We start from the raw sequence: 19,560 nt of genomic DNA on the forward strand, positions 1-19,560 counted from the left end.
TATCATATACACTTATTTATACTGTTAGTTTATTGTTTTTTTTATTGTATAATTGTATACAATGCTGTACAGTGACATTGATTTCCTTGAAAGGCGCTTTAAATAAAATGTATTATTGTTATTATTACTTTTAAAAGTAACTTTACCCCAACAAATATTGTGACTACAGTATTATGTTTTTTTTTTGGGGTGCACTTTTACCCTTTTGACATTTACTCATCTCCGTAGGTTTGTTGTATTACGCTGGACATGGTTATGAGAACTTTGGGAACAGCTTCATGGTGCCCGTCGATGCCCCGAATCCCTACCGTTCAGGCAACTGTCTGTGTGTTCAGAGCATTCTGAAACTCATGCAGGAGAAGGAAACCGGTCTCAATGTCTTCCTGCTGGACATGTGCAGGAAAAGGTGAACATTTTTTGTGATATGAATTAGCAAGATAATTGATTATATTGATTCTAACACTTATTATATTGTTTCAGGAACATGCACGATGACGCCATGCCAAACGTCATGCTCAAAGTTACAGCCAATATTGTGTTTGGATATGCTACGTGAGTTATCAACCAGAAAAAACATATTTTTTTCTCTTTACTGACATGTTATTATTATGTAGGTAAATCAGTAGTAAACCTCGAGAGCTTGCAAATCTAAATGTGATAATAATATTTGTATGTGTAGGTTGACATTTACACTCGCAGCTCTAATGTAAATAGCTGAATCTCTCGATTTGCACACACGCACATTAACACCAGTGTTTTTAATTCAAAGTTGCAGTTTAGTTATTATGTACTTATTAAATTTGATTTATTTGTATTATTTGTTTGTTTATCTATAAGGGATAAAATCACATAACATAGGGGGTCCGTTCTTCGTACCTCGCTTAAATGATCTAAGATGATTTGACAGATCCTGGATCTTTTAATCTCGATAACTGATCTCTCGCTAATTTGGTTCTTCAAACAAGTTCGCGAATCAGATTAGAATGTCTGGATGAACTGATCTGAGATCGCTGCGTGTGTTGTGAAGGACAGATCTATCGATCCTCGAAATCATGATCAGCTATGCAGCGATTGGCTGACGGCACAGCAGCGTAATGACATCATCTGATTAATATTCAATTATCCATGTGAGCAAAATTACATTAAATTAGCAGTAAACCGTTTGTTATATATGACACGCAGTGAGCTGCAGGCTTTACACTTTCTTGTGTCAAGAGTATTCATCATGTATTTAAATGCCAATCAATGTATTTAGTTCTACATTTAGAAAAGATTTTCTTTATTATAGTAGCCGTTTTTTAATCGCTGTAAAGAATAACTGGTTGTTTACAAAAGCATTTTGATATTGGTAAAGGCATCTGCAACTTTTGTGAAGCATCAAATCACTGGCATATTAACTGTCAAAACATGCTTATGACTGCATAAATGTATTATTGCTTTAAAAAAAAGTCACATATTCTGCATTTCTATCATACACAATTTGTACTAAAGCGATCTAAAACGTTCATATCAATATGTTTTCTCTTTGCACCAGCAGGCGGCAGTCTTTGTACTTTCATTTCGAGGGTGCAGATTGCATTCGTTTTATTAATATGTATAACTTTATTTATTTTATTAATGACTATAACTTTATATATATATAGTTAAAAAATATGTACCATTTTCCCAAGTGTACATAACTACTACTGTAAGAAAATATCAGAATTCAGAACATACTTTCTGTATAATCTTTGCTTGAACTGAGCCGATCTAATCCTGTTTATATGAATTAAACCTGCTCCCGATCAGGTTTGAGCTAGCAGAACTGTTGCTATGACAACAACTCTCGGATCAGCTTTGAAGAACGAAACGATCCTGGATCGTGTCAAATCGTCAATATCCAAATCCAGCTAATTGAGTAATCCACGTACGAAGAACGGACCCAGGGGGTCACATAAAATCATGTACATAGGGCATATTGCCAAAGTCCCTTTAAGGCAGGGATTCACAACCGGATTCTCAACCGGTTCTCACTAGTGGGCCTCAATGATCCTGCAGGTGGGCCGCGAGATGGCTTAAAATTAAATAAATATTCAGTGGTGTAAATTACTGTAATTAATTACTTTTTCTCAGGAATTGTAATTTACTGAGTAGTTTTAAAAATGTGTGCTTTTACTCTCACTTGAGTACATTTTTTAGTGCAGTATCTGTCCTTTTACTCCACTACTTTCCTTCAACCTGCAGTCACTACTTTATTTTTTCTTGTCTGTGGGGATTAGAAATTCAGTCCTGTGATTCCTGTCCAATCGAATCACACAGAAGGTAAATCGCCTCATAATGAACTACCTCAAGACATGGGCGATTTATAAATGCAGCAAACTGTTTGGAAGCTTTAAAAGTGACCAAGAAGACGTCCAAAATCTTTACACGCATTGACCCAGAGACTGTTTAGATGCAAGTCACTAATGAGAAGGTGACATGTTTACTGTATGGGGACCAAAATGGCCTTAAACATCCAGCAGGCACAAAGACATCAACATGATGTCAGATTGACATGTACCTCAATGTCGTGGGGACGTTGCATTTTGTTTAGTATTTACCATGATCTTCAATGTAAAGCTGCTTTGACACTATTTACATTGTAAAAGCGCTATACAAATAAAGGTAAACTAAATTGAAATGAAAATCGGGTTGACGTCAGAACTCAATGTCAGACCAACGTCAATGTCCAACCGAAAACCAACCAAATATCAACGTCTAATGATGTCACAGCTTGAAGTTGTGTGAACGTTACCACTATTTTGGTTGCCAAACCTGATGAATAAATATCAGTATTTGACGTCAATATGATGTTGGTTTAAGATGTTGGCTCCACGTTGGATTTTGGTCACTAAAAATGTTGGAATGTAAAATGTTGGAAGTAATGCACTTTCGCTGTTAGGCTTTACATAATAAAAATAAATAAAAATCTACTCATAAAAAACATGATAATACAACAAGGGCAGCACGGTGGCGCAGTGGGTAGCACAATCGCCTCACAGCAAGAAGGTTGCTGGTTCGAGTCCCGGCTGGGTCAGTTGGCATATCTGTGTGGAGTTTGCTTGTTCTCCCCGTGTTGGCGAGGGTTTCCTCCGGGTGCTCCGGTTTCCCCCTCGGTCCAAAGACATGCGCTTTAAGTGAAATGAATAAACTAAATTGGCCGTAGTGTGAGTGAGTGTGTGGAAGGGTGTGTGGGTGTTTCCTAGTCTTGGTGGTTCATTCCGCTGTGGCGACCTTAGATTAATAAATGGACTAAGCCGAAAAGGAATGAATGAGTAATACAACAAACATGTATGTACAGAGCCACAAACGTAAAATGTGAGTCAATCTGCATACTGCAAATGTCATTCACAACTACAAAATGACAGACACAAATGTGCACTGCAATTTATCCAAGCACTTTATTGTAATTTCATTGTACAACCATAAGAGGGCGCTTAAAACCTCTCAGATTTGGCCAACCCAGGCTCATTCTGAAAACGTACCTCTATTTAAATTTCTGGAGAGCGCTTAATACTGTCACCGACTCGGTCCCAGTCATTCTCCTCACTGGCCAGCAGAGGTCTCTCTCACCGGACTATTGAACACTACATCCCCCATAACCCACTCGGCCAACTGATTACGCTGCACCTGACTCTTGTTACTCCCGCTCACACACACTTATAAGCAGCTCGCGCTCTCACTTCATTGCGAAGTCTTGTTCTGCCCTGCTGACATTACTGAGCGTTTCTTACCCTTGCCTGATCTACTGTTGCCAACCCGGATTGTCCTCGACCTTGTCTTGCCTCTCGCCTGCCCTGATTACCTGACTGTCTTACCGATCTTGCATCTCGCTGCCTGCCCCTGACCCATGCCTGCTTTTCTGATATACGAATGTCTGCCGCCTGCCTATCGACCTTATAATCCTGTGATTCATGCGAGTTCATTCACCAGTTCATACTGTGTGTTTATAATTAAACTGTGTTACTGCAAATGGATCCCTCTGTGTCAGCCTCCTCGTTACAAATACGTCCCAGGATATACGTCCCCGTTTTTTTTTTTTTTTTTTTTTTTTGGCAGTTTTTGTTTGGCCCAGAGGCCACTGTGTACACTTTTTAATATCTCAAATTTCCACCAGAGGCCGCTATCGACTGACTGACTGACTGACTAATCTACTAACCCACCCTCCTCCTTCCCTAAACCCAACCAATAGTGTTTTCAAAAGCACCAACTCGAACCCCATTGTCATTGTCAATTTCTCTCTGCGTGTCAAGTCTGCCGACGTACATGGTGAGCTACTGGTCAAACTGGTAACTGCAGGAAAGCCACCTCTAGGGAGGTAAGCAGTCAGCTAGTAAAGTGAAGAAAGGAACGGCGTCACACCACCCCGTAGCATTCGTTTTGAAGATGAAATGCAGCCATTCGTACTTTTGGCTACATAATACGTGATCTCCAGAAATGTACATAGGGCTACGTCTTCAGAATGAGCCTATGTTGGATTTGGCAGTACAAATTCAAATCCTCGTGCTCTGACTTTCGCTACACATTTTGCAATAATCCTGTTGCAAAACTCACTTGTGCACTTAAAAAAAGCTGTTTTATTGGCTGATGCCTGACCAATGAACAAGCAGTCAATGTGACTTTGGTGCAAAGAATAATTTGTATGATGATTTGTATTTTATTATTATTATTTCATGAAGCTGCCAAGACGCAGAGGCCTTTGAATTGAGCTCAAGTGGATTCACCAATGGAGTCTTCATTAAGTTCCTGAAGGAGCGCCTCCTGGAGGATGAGAAGATAACTGTTCTGCTAGACAGAGTCGCTGAAGGTGAGCTAACTCCGGGGCATGTTGAGGTTAAATGAAGCATGTCAGATTTTATTGGTTAAAAAATGCAGGTCCATTAATCTCGAACAAATGATTAACTGATCTGAAAAAGAGCACAACTCATAGTACACTTTCCCTTACAGTGCAAAAACTCCTTATCTAGTGGGAATATACATTTATATCATCTTGTTTCAAATTAACAGTAATCTACAGTATATATAACTGAAAAGTTATATTCTTTGTTTTTTAATTATATAATTTCATTCAAAACCATATCAGCCCGCTGTAGGGGACATTCAATCTTTTGCTTCCTAAGTGATGCAAGTGATGCAAATGCTATGGCTTTGTCTTTGGGTGATATTTTTAGGCCAAAGGAACCCTTTTGTTGATAAACTCGATGAGATCAGGGTCTCTTTATGGAAAGACACCAGCTCAGACAGTAGTCGATTACAGACTAATTTCATTGGCTGATGCTGCTGTAACGGAGGCCAGCTAGTAAGTGCTGTAAACCTCACTCCTCTGACCTCTAAAGGCGCTCTAGCCTAGAGGTCATGGTCTTTAGCCTCCTTGGGAGTGAGGTTAACCAATGGTTAACCAATGTAACCATTCCGGGTTTCGGCACCAATTTAACCCCACTGGTCCTACACCACCCAACCCGCTCCGAGCTGGTATTGAACCGGCGACCTTCCGCATGGGATTCGGTTGCTCTACTATAAAGGCTAAAGACCATGGCTTCTAGTGTAAGTGCTGGGAAGGTAAACCTCACTCCTCTATCCTCTGAAGTTGCTCTAGCAACAGACCCTAGAGGCTATGGTCTTTAGCCTCCTTGGTAGAGCAACGGACTCCGATGCAGAAGATCGCCGGTTCAATATCAGCTCGATGCGGGTTGGGTGGCGTAGGATCGGCGAGGTTACATTGGTGTCATGACCCGGATGGGAGTGAGGTTTAGGTTGGTGAGTGTAACGGAGGCCAGCTTGTAAGTGCTGTGCAGATAAACCTCACTCCTCTGACCTCTAAAGGTGCTCTAGTGACAGACTTTAGAGGTCATGGTCTTTAGCCTCCTAGGTTGAGCAACCGACTCCCTTGCGGAAGGTCGCCGGCTTGATACCAGCTCGGAGTGGGTTGGGTGGCTTAGGACCGGCGGGGTTACACTGCTATGACGATCACATCAGCCCCAACTTTAGACATGCTCTCTGTCAAGCATTGCCGCTGAAGCCCTGTGTGAATCGGGCGATACAGTCTTATTTTTATTATACGGTATATTGCAACAAAATTTATTGCCATAAATGATATTTTTGTTATTTTATAACAAATTTATGCCACTCATTAAATTATGCCAGAATGACACTATCAAGACGAGCAAAATTATTGTCTTGTTTTCAGAAATAATAAGTCAAAATTAAGTCAGTTTTTCTTTAAAACAAGCAAAGTAATCTGCCAATGGGGTAAGAAATATCATTAGCAGATATTTTTACTAAATAACAAAAGCTAAATATTAATAATTAATGTGGTAAACTAAGCTAAAAAAATTAAAAGTAAAGAAAACATTATTTTGTTAACATTATTGACAGATTATTTTGAGACTATTTATTTTAAGATTATTTGAGTTTTTTTGCTTGTCTTTTTTTTCAGCAACAAGACAAAAACTAAGAAAAGGTTTATTTGCAGTGTAGTACAGGGTTGGACTTGATTTCTACATGGCACAGATTTTACCAGTTCTCAGAGTTGTTGGTCTATATTAACACGAAGCATCATAGAGTTGCTGCAGATTGATTGGCTGAACATTATACGTCTTCTAGAGTCTTAAAATCTGTACCAAACCCCACCAAAAAACACAAATGACTTCTCATCCAAACTCAACATGTTTTTAAAAGAAAAGACAGTATATGTTAAACACATACCAGTGTTCAGCCAGAGTGTGTAGTCATTTCTGAATATTAAATAAAATAACAAAACAAGCAGTTTATGTCTATATATTGCTTACCTGTGCTTGCTGTGTGTTTCCAAAATCAAACTACTGATTGTTTGCAGATATGGGTCAGTTTGACCCCACTAAGGGTAAGCAGGCTCTGGAGATCCGCAGCAGTCTGTCCGAGAGACGATCCCTCACCGATCCCATCTGCCACGGGGGATATTCGGATGCAACCGAGGCACACAATCCTCTCTGGTCCAAAGCACACGGTATTGTTAGCTGATTCATAAAACTGTACCAATATTTTTACTAAAGAGATGCTTTGTGGAGCTGAGATGTACAGTTGAAGTCAATATTATTAACCCTCCTGTGATTGATTTATTTATTTTTTTACTTTTTTAAATGATGTTTAACAGAGCAAAAAAATTTTTAGAGTATTTCCATATTTTTCTTCTTCTGGAGAAAGTCTTATATGTTTTATTTCGGTTTTTATTTTGAGGTTAATATTTTTAGCCCCATTAAGCAATATTTGTTATCGATTTTCTACGGAACAAACTATCATAATGCAATGAATTGCCTAATTACCCTAGTTAAGCCTTTACACACTTTAAGTTGAATACAGATATATTGACAAACATCTAGTAAAATATTATGTACTGTCATCAAGGCTAAACAAGCGTATCAATTGCTACAATTTGTCATTTTTGGGTGAAATAACCCTTTGAACAACTTATTTAATTGAATCAAGATCACATAAATAAAAAATCTAATTTAGTTTAGGCATTCATTTTATTTTATTTTATAGTTAGTTATTTTTTATTACAAGTTATTCATAATCTATTTGAACAAGACTACTTCATTGTGTCGATTGCTAAAATTTGTCATTTTTGGGTGAAATAATAATTTAAAGATCATATCTAAATGACACAAAGGCATATCAATTTGTTCAAATAGGTTATGTATAAGTAATAATTAAAAAATTATACTCGTCATTTATTAATCCTCATGCCGTTCTAATCCCCTGAGACCTTTGTTAATCTTCAGAACACAAAGGAAGGTATTTTAGATGAAATCAGAGAGCTCTCTTACCCATAGACAGCAACAGCCCTGAGACGTTTAAAGTCCAGAAAAGGAACTAATAATATTATGAATACATTTCAAAGATGAAGGTCTCAGGGGATTGGAACAACATTAGGGTGACTAGTTAATAACAGAATTTAATTTTGGGGTGAACTAACCCTTTAAATCACATATCTTACTTTTGTTGATGAAAATATAATTTAGTTCAGATAAAAAAATTGTGTTATATTGTAACAAAAACTGTACACAATTGGAATGCATTTATTTTTCACATATTTATTATTATGATTATTATTAGTAGTTAATTTTGTTAATTTAAAGCTACACCATATTTTTTATAACATATTTTCCATGCATTTTTTCTAATTTAGCTCCTCTTTTTTTCAAGAGTGCATTTTAATTTGTCATATTATGTTAGGATGCATCTTTTTCATCTTATTTCATCATTATTAAAAATTTTCTTAGGAAAACCTCAATCAAGCAAACATTTTCTCATCTTATATTATAATAAATTATATTTTATTAACACTGATGATAGTTATGAAGTAAAATAGTACTACAGCTCAAACTTTATGCCGCGTCTGTGCTCTATCCCAGAACTACCAGAGAGTAAAGTTCTGGACTTTGAGTGCGGAGTTCGGATAAAAATGGATTTCGCTGCCGAGTTTTCCAACGTTCTGGTCATCTACACCAGCATTGTGAAGAAGCCGGAGGAGATGCAGTCGTGTCAGGCACACATAACTGACCTTCCTTTGGTTAGTGCTCTTTCTTTTATTGTGACGTAAATAGTGTCTGCAGTGTCTCTTTATTTTTTACGTGCATAGGTTTGAGATGTGAACGATTTTTACAGTCAATTTGGATAAGTACTGTACAGTAGCATGTACTTAGTATGATATTTACAGTAACTGGGTAATAGTCCTAAATATAACTACAATATTTCCTTTTATTACCTTCTTTACTGTACACTGTTAAAAAAGCAATTTTTTTTTTCTGAAAATTTTTTTTTATTAAAAACCATTGCCTTAAAATTAAGTAACTATTTACATAATTATAAAAAAGAATAAGTCAGCTTTATAGTTCCAAGTTACAATGGCTTTACTCGAAAGTTTCAGCAAAATGTAAAAGTATGTTTTCCCAGTTTTTGAGGCTCCTATAAATGAGACCAAATTATAATAATAAAAATTCAACACCTTCAAGTGTATATATTTTTTGTCAATTTCAGTGGACATCAGATCAGAACAGTTGTACTTCCGAACATTATACTGGCCCGTAACCAGGGGGGGTCGATGGTTCAGAAGACCTACCCCTCAATGACAAATTTCCAAAATTTGTCCCATAATGAGCTCATTTGTCGTATTTTGACTGCTCTGCTATCATAAATAGTGTAAATAACTCTTTGAAAAAGGCTTTAAGACTAAGCGGAATCCTCTGTTGGCTGTGGCTTCCGTGTGACTTCAGCTAATTAGTTTTGTCCAATGCTAACAAATATATATTTCAACTTTCAGCTTTGCAAAAAAAACACATAATCTGATGTAATAGAAGTCTTATTTTGCCTCTGTTTTGTTTTTAAACAGAAAAAACATTTTTAAAGTAACTTTTATTCTAAATCTTTTAATTATTTTGTATTCAAATGGCCTAGAATGTGCTGGCCAGTTTGTTATTTGCCTAATAAATGACAATAGGCTAAAAGGTTTTGATTTAAAACGTCAACATATTCCTATTTTTTCTCAAATGATATATGATGTTAAGTCATTCATTCATTTTATTGTCGGCTTAGTCCCTTTATTAATCCAGGGTCGCCACAGCGGAATGAACCGCCAACTTATCCAGCACATTTTTACGCAGCGGATGCCCTTCCAGCTGCAACCCATCTCTGGGAAACATCCACAGTCACTCATACACTACGGACAATTTAGCCTACCCAATTCACCTGTAACCTATGTCTTTGGACTGTGGGGGAAACCGGAGCACCCGGAGGAAACCCACGTGAACGCAGGGAGAACATGCAAACTCCACACAGAAACGCCAACTGAGCCGAGGTTTGAACCAGCGCCCTTTATGATGTTATTAATTTATATATTTAAAAATAAGATTATTACATTTCTTTATTCTAAACCTTATGAAAATATTTGGTACACCAAAAAGAGTTTATGATAACCATCTGACAAGCTAATTCAGTAAAAAAAATTGTGTTTAAAATGCAGAATTTAAATCTCATAATTAGATAAAAAATGAGGCTAATAACTGCAAAAAGTTCCACTTTTTGAGAAAAAAGAACCACTCCTTTCACCAGGCTGACTATTGTCCTGTTATACCAACATTATACCAACATAAAATACAAAAAAACATACACATGACTGCTGGTATAATCCTAAAATTAATTTTTTAAATCACAAAGATTAAACATTTTTACTTTACTTTTGAGGTTTTTGTTGTATAGGTCGAATCTTGTTTATAACAAACTTTATCTTCCTCTTCCTCATCCCTCCACATAATGTCCACATCTGAGATATTTCCATTTGATATATGCTCAAGAACTTCAAGATCTGTAAATTCTGCATATGAAATTGTTTCAGCAATGAATTAATACATCGGTATAGCTTTTTTTATATGTAAAAAAAAATTTTAATCAGCATTACTGGAGATTTACTTTCAGATGTTGAACCCGTAGTACCTCCTAATGGACAGACGTAATTGAAAAATCCTGATCTAAAGCTTGCAATGTTACAGAAGATTTTAAACTTTAATTAGTGAGTGCAATCCGTCTTTTTTTACATACAATATATGTAATATTGGCAAACATATCAATAAATCTGAATTAAAACATTGCAACTGTGGCTTACGTCTGTGTCTGGAGAGAAGTGATGCCATGCTGCTTTTTAGTGTAGTGGATTTTTTTTTAATTGCAGCTTGCCGAGCCTTACCACCATTTGATTGGATGAAAATCGCCCACTCTCATGGACTGCAGGCTTTAAATTAGATGAGATTCTCAGGAACCCAAAACAACATGCGCTGAGATATGTGATGTCTATTGTAATGGACACAGGGTATAAAGGGGTTAATTAAATGAACTAATCACTTTTTACAATGTAAGTGCATGTAAAATAAAACGAAAACCACATTTCTTTAAGAAACCCTTTTTTAAAAGGAACACATTTATTATTTATTATACACATTTATAGTTGCACAAAACGTTTATTTTTTACTTTCTATTCATTTAACAATCCTGAAAAAAATCACACAATCCTCTCTCTTTCTCTCTCAAAAAAAAGGCATTTACCGTTACTTTGAACTACTTATTTAAGATGAGCTGAAACAACACAACCCTTGAGTTCTTCTTCGGGACAACTTAATTCAGATTCAGATTCAGATTCAATTTATTTGTCACTACACTTTCGTATAGCGAGATTGGACCCCCCAGACCATAGACAAAACATCACAAACAACTTTTCAGGGGAGACAGATCTTAGGAGGTAGCATTTAGGAACGAAGAAAGATACATTTGGACAGTTAGGCTAAAAAACACCCCCTCAGCTTGCCCTTGATAAGGACAAAGTGAGAAAAGGGAGAAAAACAGCCCTATCTTAGCATAAGCACACCGGCAAGACACAACATAGACAGAGGGGATGGGAACAGGGGTAATGGAAAACAGTCCGTTGAGTGCGGGCAGCCAACTGGTCCAGCAGCCATTTCCGGCGCAAGTCACAGCCCCGCCCACGCCCCACGTGGGTAAAAGCACACGAAGGCGTTTGGATGGGGATCGGTGGTGAATGTTTATCTGTAGATATGTTTGTGTGTGTGTGAGCCTGCATAGTCCAGAGTCCCGCAGGTGTCCTTGACAGGGGCAGGAATTTCAGAGCGTCTGCTTATCTTGCTTATCCCAGGGAGTTGTTTACTTCCAGCCGAGGCCGTCTGGCAGGAGTAAGAGGAGAGCCGAAAAAAAGACAGTGAGATACTTCCACTTTAGGTCAATATCTGCCAATTTCACAGATATTTAATGTCCATCACTCGTCTCCCGATCAGGCCAAAATTTGTTGCAGAGCCGCTAGCTTCACCTCGATGGTTTCCAGTTTGCGGTCAAGGACCATAGTCTGATTCGCGACCCTACCCATCAGTGTTTCAATCAAGCCGGCCAGCCTAGTGGGGTTTTGAGCTGCGCTGACCGCTTTTATCAGTTTCCGATATCCCAGGGCCCCGCATAAGCCCATCAGCAGAAACCCTGTTATCAAAGTTCCGAATAGGTAGATTAATTGTTTCATGTTCAATCCACTTAAATTTGTTAAACTTCATCATCGAATCAGAGATCTGTAGTGTAATCGTGATTGGGCTAATGGTATCATTGGCATTATTCTATTATGTCTTAATTAAAACATGTTTTTGCAATGAATATTTTGATTTGAAGGACCTCGATGTGGACCCTAAGCTGATGAATAAGGAAACTCTGGAGGAAACGGGAAGCTTCCTACTGTCAGGAAGTCTCCCTCAGCACTGCCTCTACACCAGACTGAGCTCCCTGCAGAAACTCAAGGTTCATCTTCATCAACACATGCTGATTCATAAACACAGGGGTCACACACTAAACTAAACATCAAATTCCCTGACTTTCACTGTCCAAAAAGCTGAATTTCAGTAAAAATTTGACAAAATTGACCTCTTCCCAAAAGGGAAAATAGGATATATGATTAAATAGCGTCATGGCTTTGCAATCAAAAATGTCATTATAATGGAAGCCAATGGGGTCAAAACAGCCCTGAACATAATGAAAGCATGGTCAATTTGCCCAGAGTTTATTGTTGAGTTAAAAAAAAAAAAAATTCCCAAAATATGTGTCAAATTAAAGTTTGTCACCAAAAATCATTTAATTTGCTGAAACACAGAGGAAAATGTGGCCAAATCAAGACTCAAAATCACCCCAGAGTGGATGAAAACATCCCCAACAGCGCACAAGGGTTCAAACTACCACATCTCTCATGTCTTTTCTCATTTTTACAGGAGGAACTAGCTTTCACCGTATGCCTACAAGTCCAGTTCAGCTCCCTGGACGACCTGGTCCAGTGGAACATGCATGTAAACATCGGCAAACCCCTCACCGCCAAACTGGACCTGTACCGTCCCACCAGAAAGAACAGCTGTCAGGTGACGTGCCACATGCCGCACAGCCCATCCACCAGCCCGAGTCACAGTCCCGGGTCTGACCGCCGCTTCCACAGCCAAGACCCCTGCTGCCCCCAGCCCTACGCAAACCCCTACCTCAACGTCTGCGAGCATCTGCATGGAGCTCAAGCAGGATACAGAGATTTTCAGCTGAACACAGATCATGCTTATCAATACATGCCATTATCACCACTAACGAACCCACCCAGCATTCCCATCGAGACCACCGATGACATTGATGACATGCAGAACGACTTCATCAATAGTTTGCATCTTTATAAGCATTCGTGAGTGTGAGTATTGACCCCTTTCACAAGACTGTTATCACTCGTTTAACGGCCATCATAATCTTAAATCCCTAATATTCATATCTCTACATTTTTTTCCGCCTCACTACTAGAAGGTCGCTGGTTAGAGTCCCAGCTGGGTCAGTTGGCGCTTCTGCGTGGAGTTTGCATGTTCTCTCTGTGTTGGCGTGGGTTTCCTCTGGGTGCTCCTGCCCCACAGTCCAAACACATGCAGTATAGGTGAATTGGGTAAACTAAATTGACTAGTGTATGAGTGTGTGTGTGCGTTTTGTTAATTGGGCTACTTTTTATGTAATGTAATGTGTATTTATATTGCGCATTTATTGTGTATGGCCATACACCCAAAGCGCTTCATGAGAGGGGGGTTCTCTCCACACCACCACCAGTGTGCAGCATCCACTTGGATGATGCGACGGCTGCCACAGGACAATGGCGCCAGTGCGCTCACCACACACCAGCTATTAGTGGAGTGAAGTGACAGTGATAGAGCCAATTCGGTGAAAGGGGATGATTGGGAGGCCATGATCGTAAGGGCCGATAGAGGGACTTTGGCCAGTACACCGGGGTTACACCCCTGCTCTTTCACGAGAAGTGCCATGGGATTTTTAATGACCACAGAGAGTCAGGACCTCGGTTTTATGTTTCATCCGAAAGACGGCGCCCACTGACAGTTTAGTGTCCCCTTCACTTTTACTGGGGCATTAGGACTCACGCAGACCACAGGTTGAGCGCCCCCTGCTGGCCTCACTAACACCACTTCCAACAGCAACCTAGTGTTCCCTAGTGGTCTCCCATCCAAGTTCTGACCAGGCTCAGCCCTGCTTAGCTTCAGTGAGTAACCGGTCTTGGGCTGCAGGGTGATATGGCTGTAACCACTTGTAATTAAAAAACAACGCTGTTAGACCCACTACCATCAAATAAACCAATGCAATAGCTGGTAAAAGGTTAGGATGATATATGTAAATCCTTCTAAATATTTTAGCATGAAGCAAATACTGTAACATTCTACAGCTGTATTAGTCATGTAATGTGGACATAGTGTGTGTTTAAAATGCCATCACATCTTTATAACCTCATGTAGATTTTAAATGGAGATTTAGAAAAAAAGAAGCTTTATTTTGAAATAAAAAGCGCATGAATCATATGTCATGATGGTGTTTCAGCATTCACATACAGGATTGGTCATTAGTCTTACATAGTAATCTTCCTTTAGAAAGTTACAAATCAAAACAATAAAAGAACCAAAAACCAATAAAAACAAACACGACTTCATTTCAGCTCATCTAACATTAAATGCTGGGTTGTTTCAACATTTTGTGAATCACATGACCCTGTGTTGGTCATGTTCACGCTAACACATTTTTGTTTAAAAACACATACTTTTCTCTCCATTTTGCCCTTCTGTCAACACTCTGACAGCATTTTTAGGAAACAAAAACTATTTATAAAAATAACTAAATATGAAAGTATTTTTTAAACCGCTGTCCACAGTGCATAAAATTGAAAATTCAGTTTTAGAAAAAAATTTACTTTATTTTAAAACAAAAAGTGCATAAATCATGTCATGATAATCTTTTAGCATTTACATACATGATTGGTGATTAATCTTGCATAGTCATTTCCATTAGAAAGTGACAATTCAAAACAATAAAAGACCCAAAAACAGAGGAACCAAATAAAAAACAAACACCATAAAATTCCAGCTGAAAAAAAAAATAATAATAATAAAAATAAAAGCTAAAAAATGAATGCTGGGTTGTTTCAACTCGGATATTAGGAAACGATGGTATATCTTTTTGAAAACGCTGTCAAAAGTGGACACGTTTTGATGTTGCCGTGTGAACTGTGAAAACTGAGGTTTTCAAAAATGATGACGCATTTTAGTCATGCGATGCAGACAGGTGACCAATTCTGCTAACATGGATGACATTGTAAAGCAGAAGATTTGAATGCTGTCCATTTTGACAGCTTTATTAAAGATTAATGTCAGTTTTTACATGCTCCATACATACCTGTCAACATTGCAATGTGAAAATAAGGGATATGCCCACCATAATAAGGGATTACACCCCCCCCCCTCTTTTTTTTATTTTATTTTTTTAATAAATCTCCAAATGACTAAATATGCTCAACTGGAGCTGTTTCATTATAAATAAACAGTTAAATGGCCAGTAATATGTTTTGTTGTTGTTATTTACAAAAGAAAAAATAAATATATACATTAGCCGCAAATACATTAGCAAACAGTTCAGCTTATTAAAAGTAATAGCTATTATAAAGATACAGAATCAAGCTATCAAATATCATTAGCCGTTTCTCACTGTATAACTTACACATTCTGATTAAAGAGCAACAAATGAATCTTTCATTTATTAAAATTTTTTTCGTTTGATTAAATTAAATAAGAGGCGTCACTTTAAAAATGCACACATCTAACAATACAATGAAGGCATTCGACTACTTTCCTAACTTTTTGTGCTCATTTAAGACTAAATTAGTTGTAAGACACTCGAATAAAGTGAAAAAGTCATTTTTCACTTTATTCGAGTGCCTTGGACTGATTCTTGTCGCTGTTTTGATGAATACCTTACCCAAAGAGCACCGACCATTAGGGATGTAACGGTATTGTAAATACCGTCATACCGCAATATAAATTTTTTTCGATATTACCGTAGTCGCATGACTCGGTAAAACTATAGATCTTCTGAGAAAATTTGCTCAGGCGAATGAAGCGAACGGGAGGTAGCGAAAACTACAATTCCCATCAGCCCAGGCGTGGCCATAATCCCTTGCGGTCTGTTGTCGCTACAGATCCAGTAATGCGGAAATGGAGTGTGCTGCTAGAAGCGGGGAAGGAAAAGAGCTGGAAAACCCTAAATCGGGTGTTGTCGCCACGCGCGTACTGAATAGCGGTGTTGTCGCGCGAGTTCTTATCAGCTGTGTTGTCGCGCGCGTACTGAATAGCGGTGTTGTCGCGCGAGTTCTTATCAGCTGTGTTGTCGCGCGCGTTCTGATCAGCTGTGTTGTCGCGCGCGTTCTGATCAGCTGTGTTGTCGCGCGAGTTCTTATCAGCTGTGTTGTCGCGCGCGTTCTGATCAGCTGTGTTGTCGCGCGCGTACTGAATAGCGGTGTTGTCGCGCGAGTTCTTATCAGCTGTGTTGTCGCGCGCGTACTGAATAGCGGTGTTGTCGCGCGAGTTCTTATCAGCTGTGTTGTCGCGCGCGTACTGAATAGCGGTGTTGTCGCGCGAGTTCTTATCAGCTGTGTTGTCGCGCGCGTTCTGATCAGCTGTGTTGTCGCGCGCGTTCTGATCAGCTGTGTTGTCGCGCGCGTACTGAATAGCGGTGTTGTCGCGCGAGTTCTTATCAGCTGTGTTGTCGCGCGCGTTCTGATCAGCTGTGTTGTCGCGCGCGTTCTGATCAGCTGTGTTGTCGCGCGCGTTCTGATCAGCTGTGTTGTCGCGCGCGTTCTGATCAGCTGTGTTGTCGCGCGCGTTCTGATCAGCTGTGTTGTCGCACGCGTTCTGATCAGCTGTGTGGTCGCGCGAGTTCTTATCAGCTGTGTTGTCGCGCGCGTTCTGATCAGCTGTGTTGTCGCGCGCGTTCTGATCAGCTGTGTTGTCGCGCGCGTTCTGATCAGCTGTGTTGTCTCGCGCGTACTGTAAAGCGGGACGGAGGGTATGTCGCGTCGCGGGGGCACTTTTGATAATTTTGGAAGGGAACTTTCTATCCAAGACTAAAAAGGGCATGTGCACTGCACAGGTTAAGCCCTGTGTGTGCACGTGCCTGCAAGTTGGGGAATACGACTAATAATCAGTCATGGGGACTGCAGAAACACAGCACACTGTTCAGATTGATGCAGACATGAGATCTCTATCTTACTCATGGTTTGTCCTCTCAAGTGGGGGAAAGACAATGCACAACGTTACCCACTGCTGTCAACCTGGGCCAAGTCATATCTCTCTTGTCCCAGAAACCTCAGTCCCAAATGAGAGGGGTTTTTTTAGGGTTTTTTTTTCTGTTGCAGGGGACATTGTAAATACCCAGAGATACCAGCTTTTACCAGATTATATTTATATGATAATTTTCCTTTAAACCCATCTCTATCTAAGTGAGTGAGTGATTAAATGTTGAATGTGATGAGTTTTCAACAATACTAAATTGAAACTTAATTTTTTTACATGGTTTAATATTTTTTTGTTATTAAAATTGAAGTTCCTGTTTCAAAGCTTACAGATAGATGACTAATTTGTATGTCATTGACACTTTTGGCACTTTTTTGGAGTATTTTCATAAGTTTTGTTTTTTCCTGTAAATGATTCAATAAATACCGTACCGTGACATTCATACCGAGGTATTACCGTACCGTGAAATTCTGATACCGTTACATCCCTACCGACCATACATTTGAGCTTACCCCAGAGCGCTTTTTGTTTGTTTTTTCTGGACTAAATTAGTTGTGTTTGAAAAAAAACACACCAAGATTGAAATCTTTAGATGCTATTATTATTAATTATGTGTACATGTCTGTTTAAACACGCACCCAAAAGCCAGACTTTCGCTCCGCTTCTAATCGCGTGCACAGAATCTGTTTGGGAAACACCGCCTATTTATCACTATGAAGCACTTCAGTTGACAGGCATGTACCATTATATGACTGTTTTGAGGATTGCATAGGAGGGGTGACGAATTGCACCATTTTTATATTTATTTCAAAGTGTTTTCGTGCCTAAACAAAGCGAAAGCACAGAACAGACTCACATTTAAGAGCGAGGGGCGGCCCCTGGTGGTTCGGTGGTATGGGCTGCGTATAGGAAGGCTCGCCTCTTTAATGTTTCTTGCAACCCTTCAGAGAAACACTGGAAATACAGGATGATAGCGGGATAGAACTGTAAAATACGGGAGAATCCCAGGAAAAACGAGAGGGTTGACAGGTATGGCTCTATATTATCTCTCTTTAAAGCACATGGCATGTTTACTAGGAGCTGTTGTTTAGCAGTGGAAGCAGATGACAATTGTCGTTTTGCCACGATGTTTCAAAGAGACAAAGTAAATACACGACAGACATATATGACGCAGGTAAAAGCATCTTCCGTCTGTGCGCATGTGCAGTACATGACTGAAAGCGTTTTATGAAAGTCTGTTGAGCACGTACACAAAATGGCAACTCATCGCTGTTTAACAACGTGCTCAACAGCGCTCAAATGTTAGCAGGAAATGAACGTTTTAAAAATTTCAGTATCAACTGGTATCGAATATCAGTATCGTGACAACCCCACTACATAGTACGCTGAAAACAGTATGCGAGACGAGTAGTATGTCCGAATTTGTAGACTTCAAAAAACAGGATGCGAGAAGTGCTCGGATGACCTACTACTTCCGGCAAGATTCTAAAGTGCGCATCCGATGGACGCTGCGCTTTCCCATGATGCATCGTGAGAGAATTCATCTATAGACTGATTTCACGCGGCCGCCATTTTCAAAAGCGAAATCGAGGCTGCGGTGGTAAGAAACCCGGAAGTATCATTGTGAGTTAAATAGGAATGTTGTGTAACTGGCTATATAGCTTATCAGCGAAGAGAAAGTGACACAATTTTATCATTTCTCCACCTTCCGGGTGACCCGGGGGTCCGTTCTGAAGGAATGGTGAATATAATAAGGGATATCAGAGCTCGTTCTCAGCTAAGTTAAGGGAAATAGCACTAGTTAGCTAATGTTTTCTTTCCCAAACACACGTTTTAGATGCTATTTATCAAACTTGAGTTAATAAACTGATTCTTTCATTATATAAGACTTGTCAGGATACTGAATTAAAAGAAAAAAACATAAATATCCCGCGAACATTAAGGCACTGTTGATGGCCTTCTTAAAACAGCGCTGATTTGCTATTGTGGTCACGTGTGCAACAGAAATTATTGTGATTGGCCGAGAAGGTCATCAGTTCACCGCTGTTCACCGAGCACACACACAACACAGACAGAGGAGCGATCTGCTTGATGACTCGACTGATCTTGACGGCTGCTTCAGTCTCCGTGTATCGGTGTTTGCACTGGGTGAAGAGCGGTAAGCTGAGTGCAAACCAAACACAGATACACGGAGACTGAAGCGCAAAGCCGTCAAGATCAGTCATCCGCGCTCAGCAGCGCTTCCATGTTAGCGGGAAATAGCCGGGTTTAAAACTTCAGTACCAGGACAACACTACTACAGACAACACGAGGATGTGCTGTAGAGGACTCCAGTGTTTTATCACTCACCGGGTTACATAGGCTGAAGCAGGAAAGCGTC

General features: G+C 39.4%; 3 protein-coding genes across 7 annotated transcripts in view; 1 reads left to right on the plus strand and 2 right to left on the minus strand.

The window, feature by feature from the left end:
- The window catches only part of malt1 (MALT paracaspase 1), a 31,134-nt gene extending 15,687 nt beyond the window's left edge, over positions 1–15,447 (plus strand). For 2 of the 3 annotated variants that reach the window (XM_087254507.1, XM_087254508.1), the window contains 7 exons: positions 229–406; positions 481–552; positions 4,698–4,825; positions 6,854–7,003; positions 8,412–8,569; positions 12,217–12,342; positions 12,807–15,447. In XM_087254507.1, the coding sequence (XP_087110633.1) occupies positions 229–406; positions 481–552; positions 4,698–4,825; positions 6,854–7,003; positions 8,412–8,569; positions 12,217–12,342; positions 12,807–13,259 (1,265 nt within the window). In that variant the 3' untranslated portion in view covers positions 13,260–15,447. Of the gene's footprint in view, positions 1–228; positions 407–480; positions 553–4,697; positions 4,826–6,853; positions 7,004–8,411; positions 8,782–9,992; positions 10,041–12,216; positions 12,343–12,806 lie in introns of those variants that run through there. The other variant, XR_015491991.1, reaches the window with a different exon arrangement.
- hip1rb (huntingtin interacting protein 1 related b) overlaps positions 1–19,560 on the minus strand; it is a 346,918-nt gene that overhangs the window by 244,649 nt on the left and 82,709 nt on the right. The gene's annotated exons all lie outside the window — the stretch shown is intronic.
- Positions 16,175–19,560, minus strand: part of cplx4b (complexin 4b) — an 8,845-nt gene continuing 5,459 nt past the window's right edge. For all 3 annotated transcript variants that reach the window (XR_015490633.1, XR_015490635.1, XR_015490634.1), the window contains exon 4: positions 16,175–18,772. The gene's annotated coding sequence lies outside the window, so the exon portion shown is untranslated. The remainder of the gene's footprint in view (positions 18,773–19,560) is intronic.

Source organism: Danio rerio, chromosome 5 (genome assembly GCF_052040795.2).
Source record: "Danio rerio strain M-AB ecotype USA chromosome 5, GRCz13ab, whole genome shotgun sequence".
NCBI classification, from domain to species: Eukaryota; Metazoa; Chordata; class Actinopteri; order Cypriniformes; family Danionidae; genus Danio; species Danio rerio.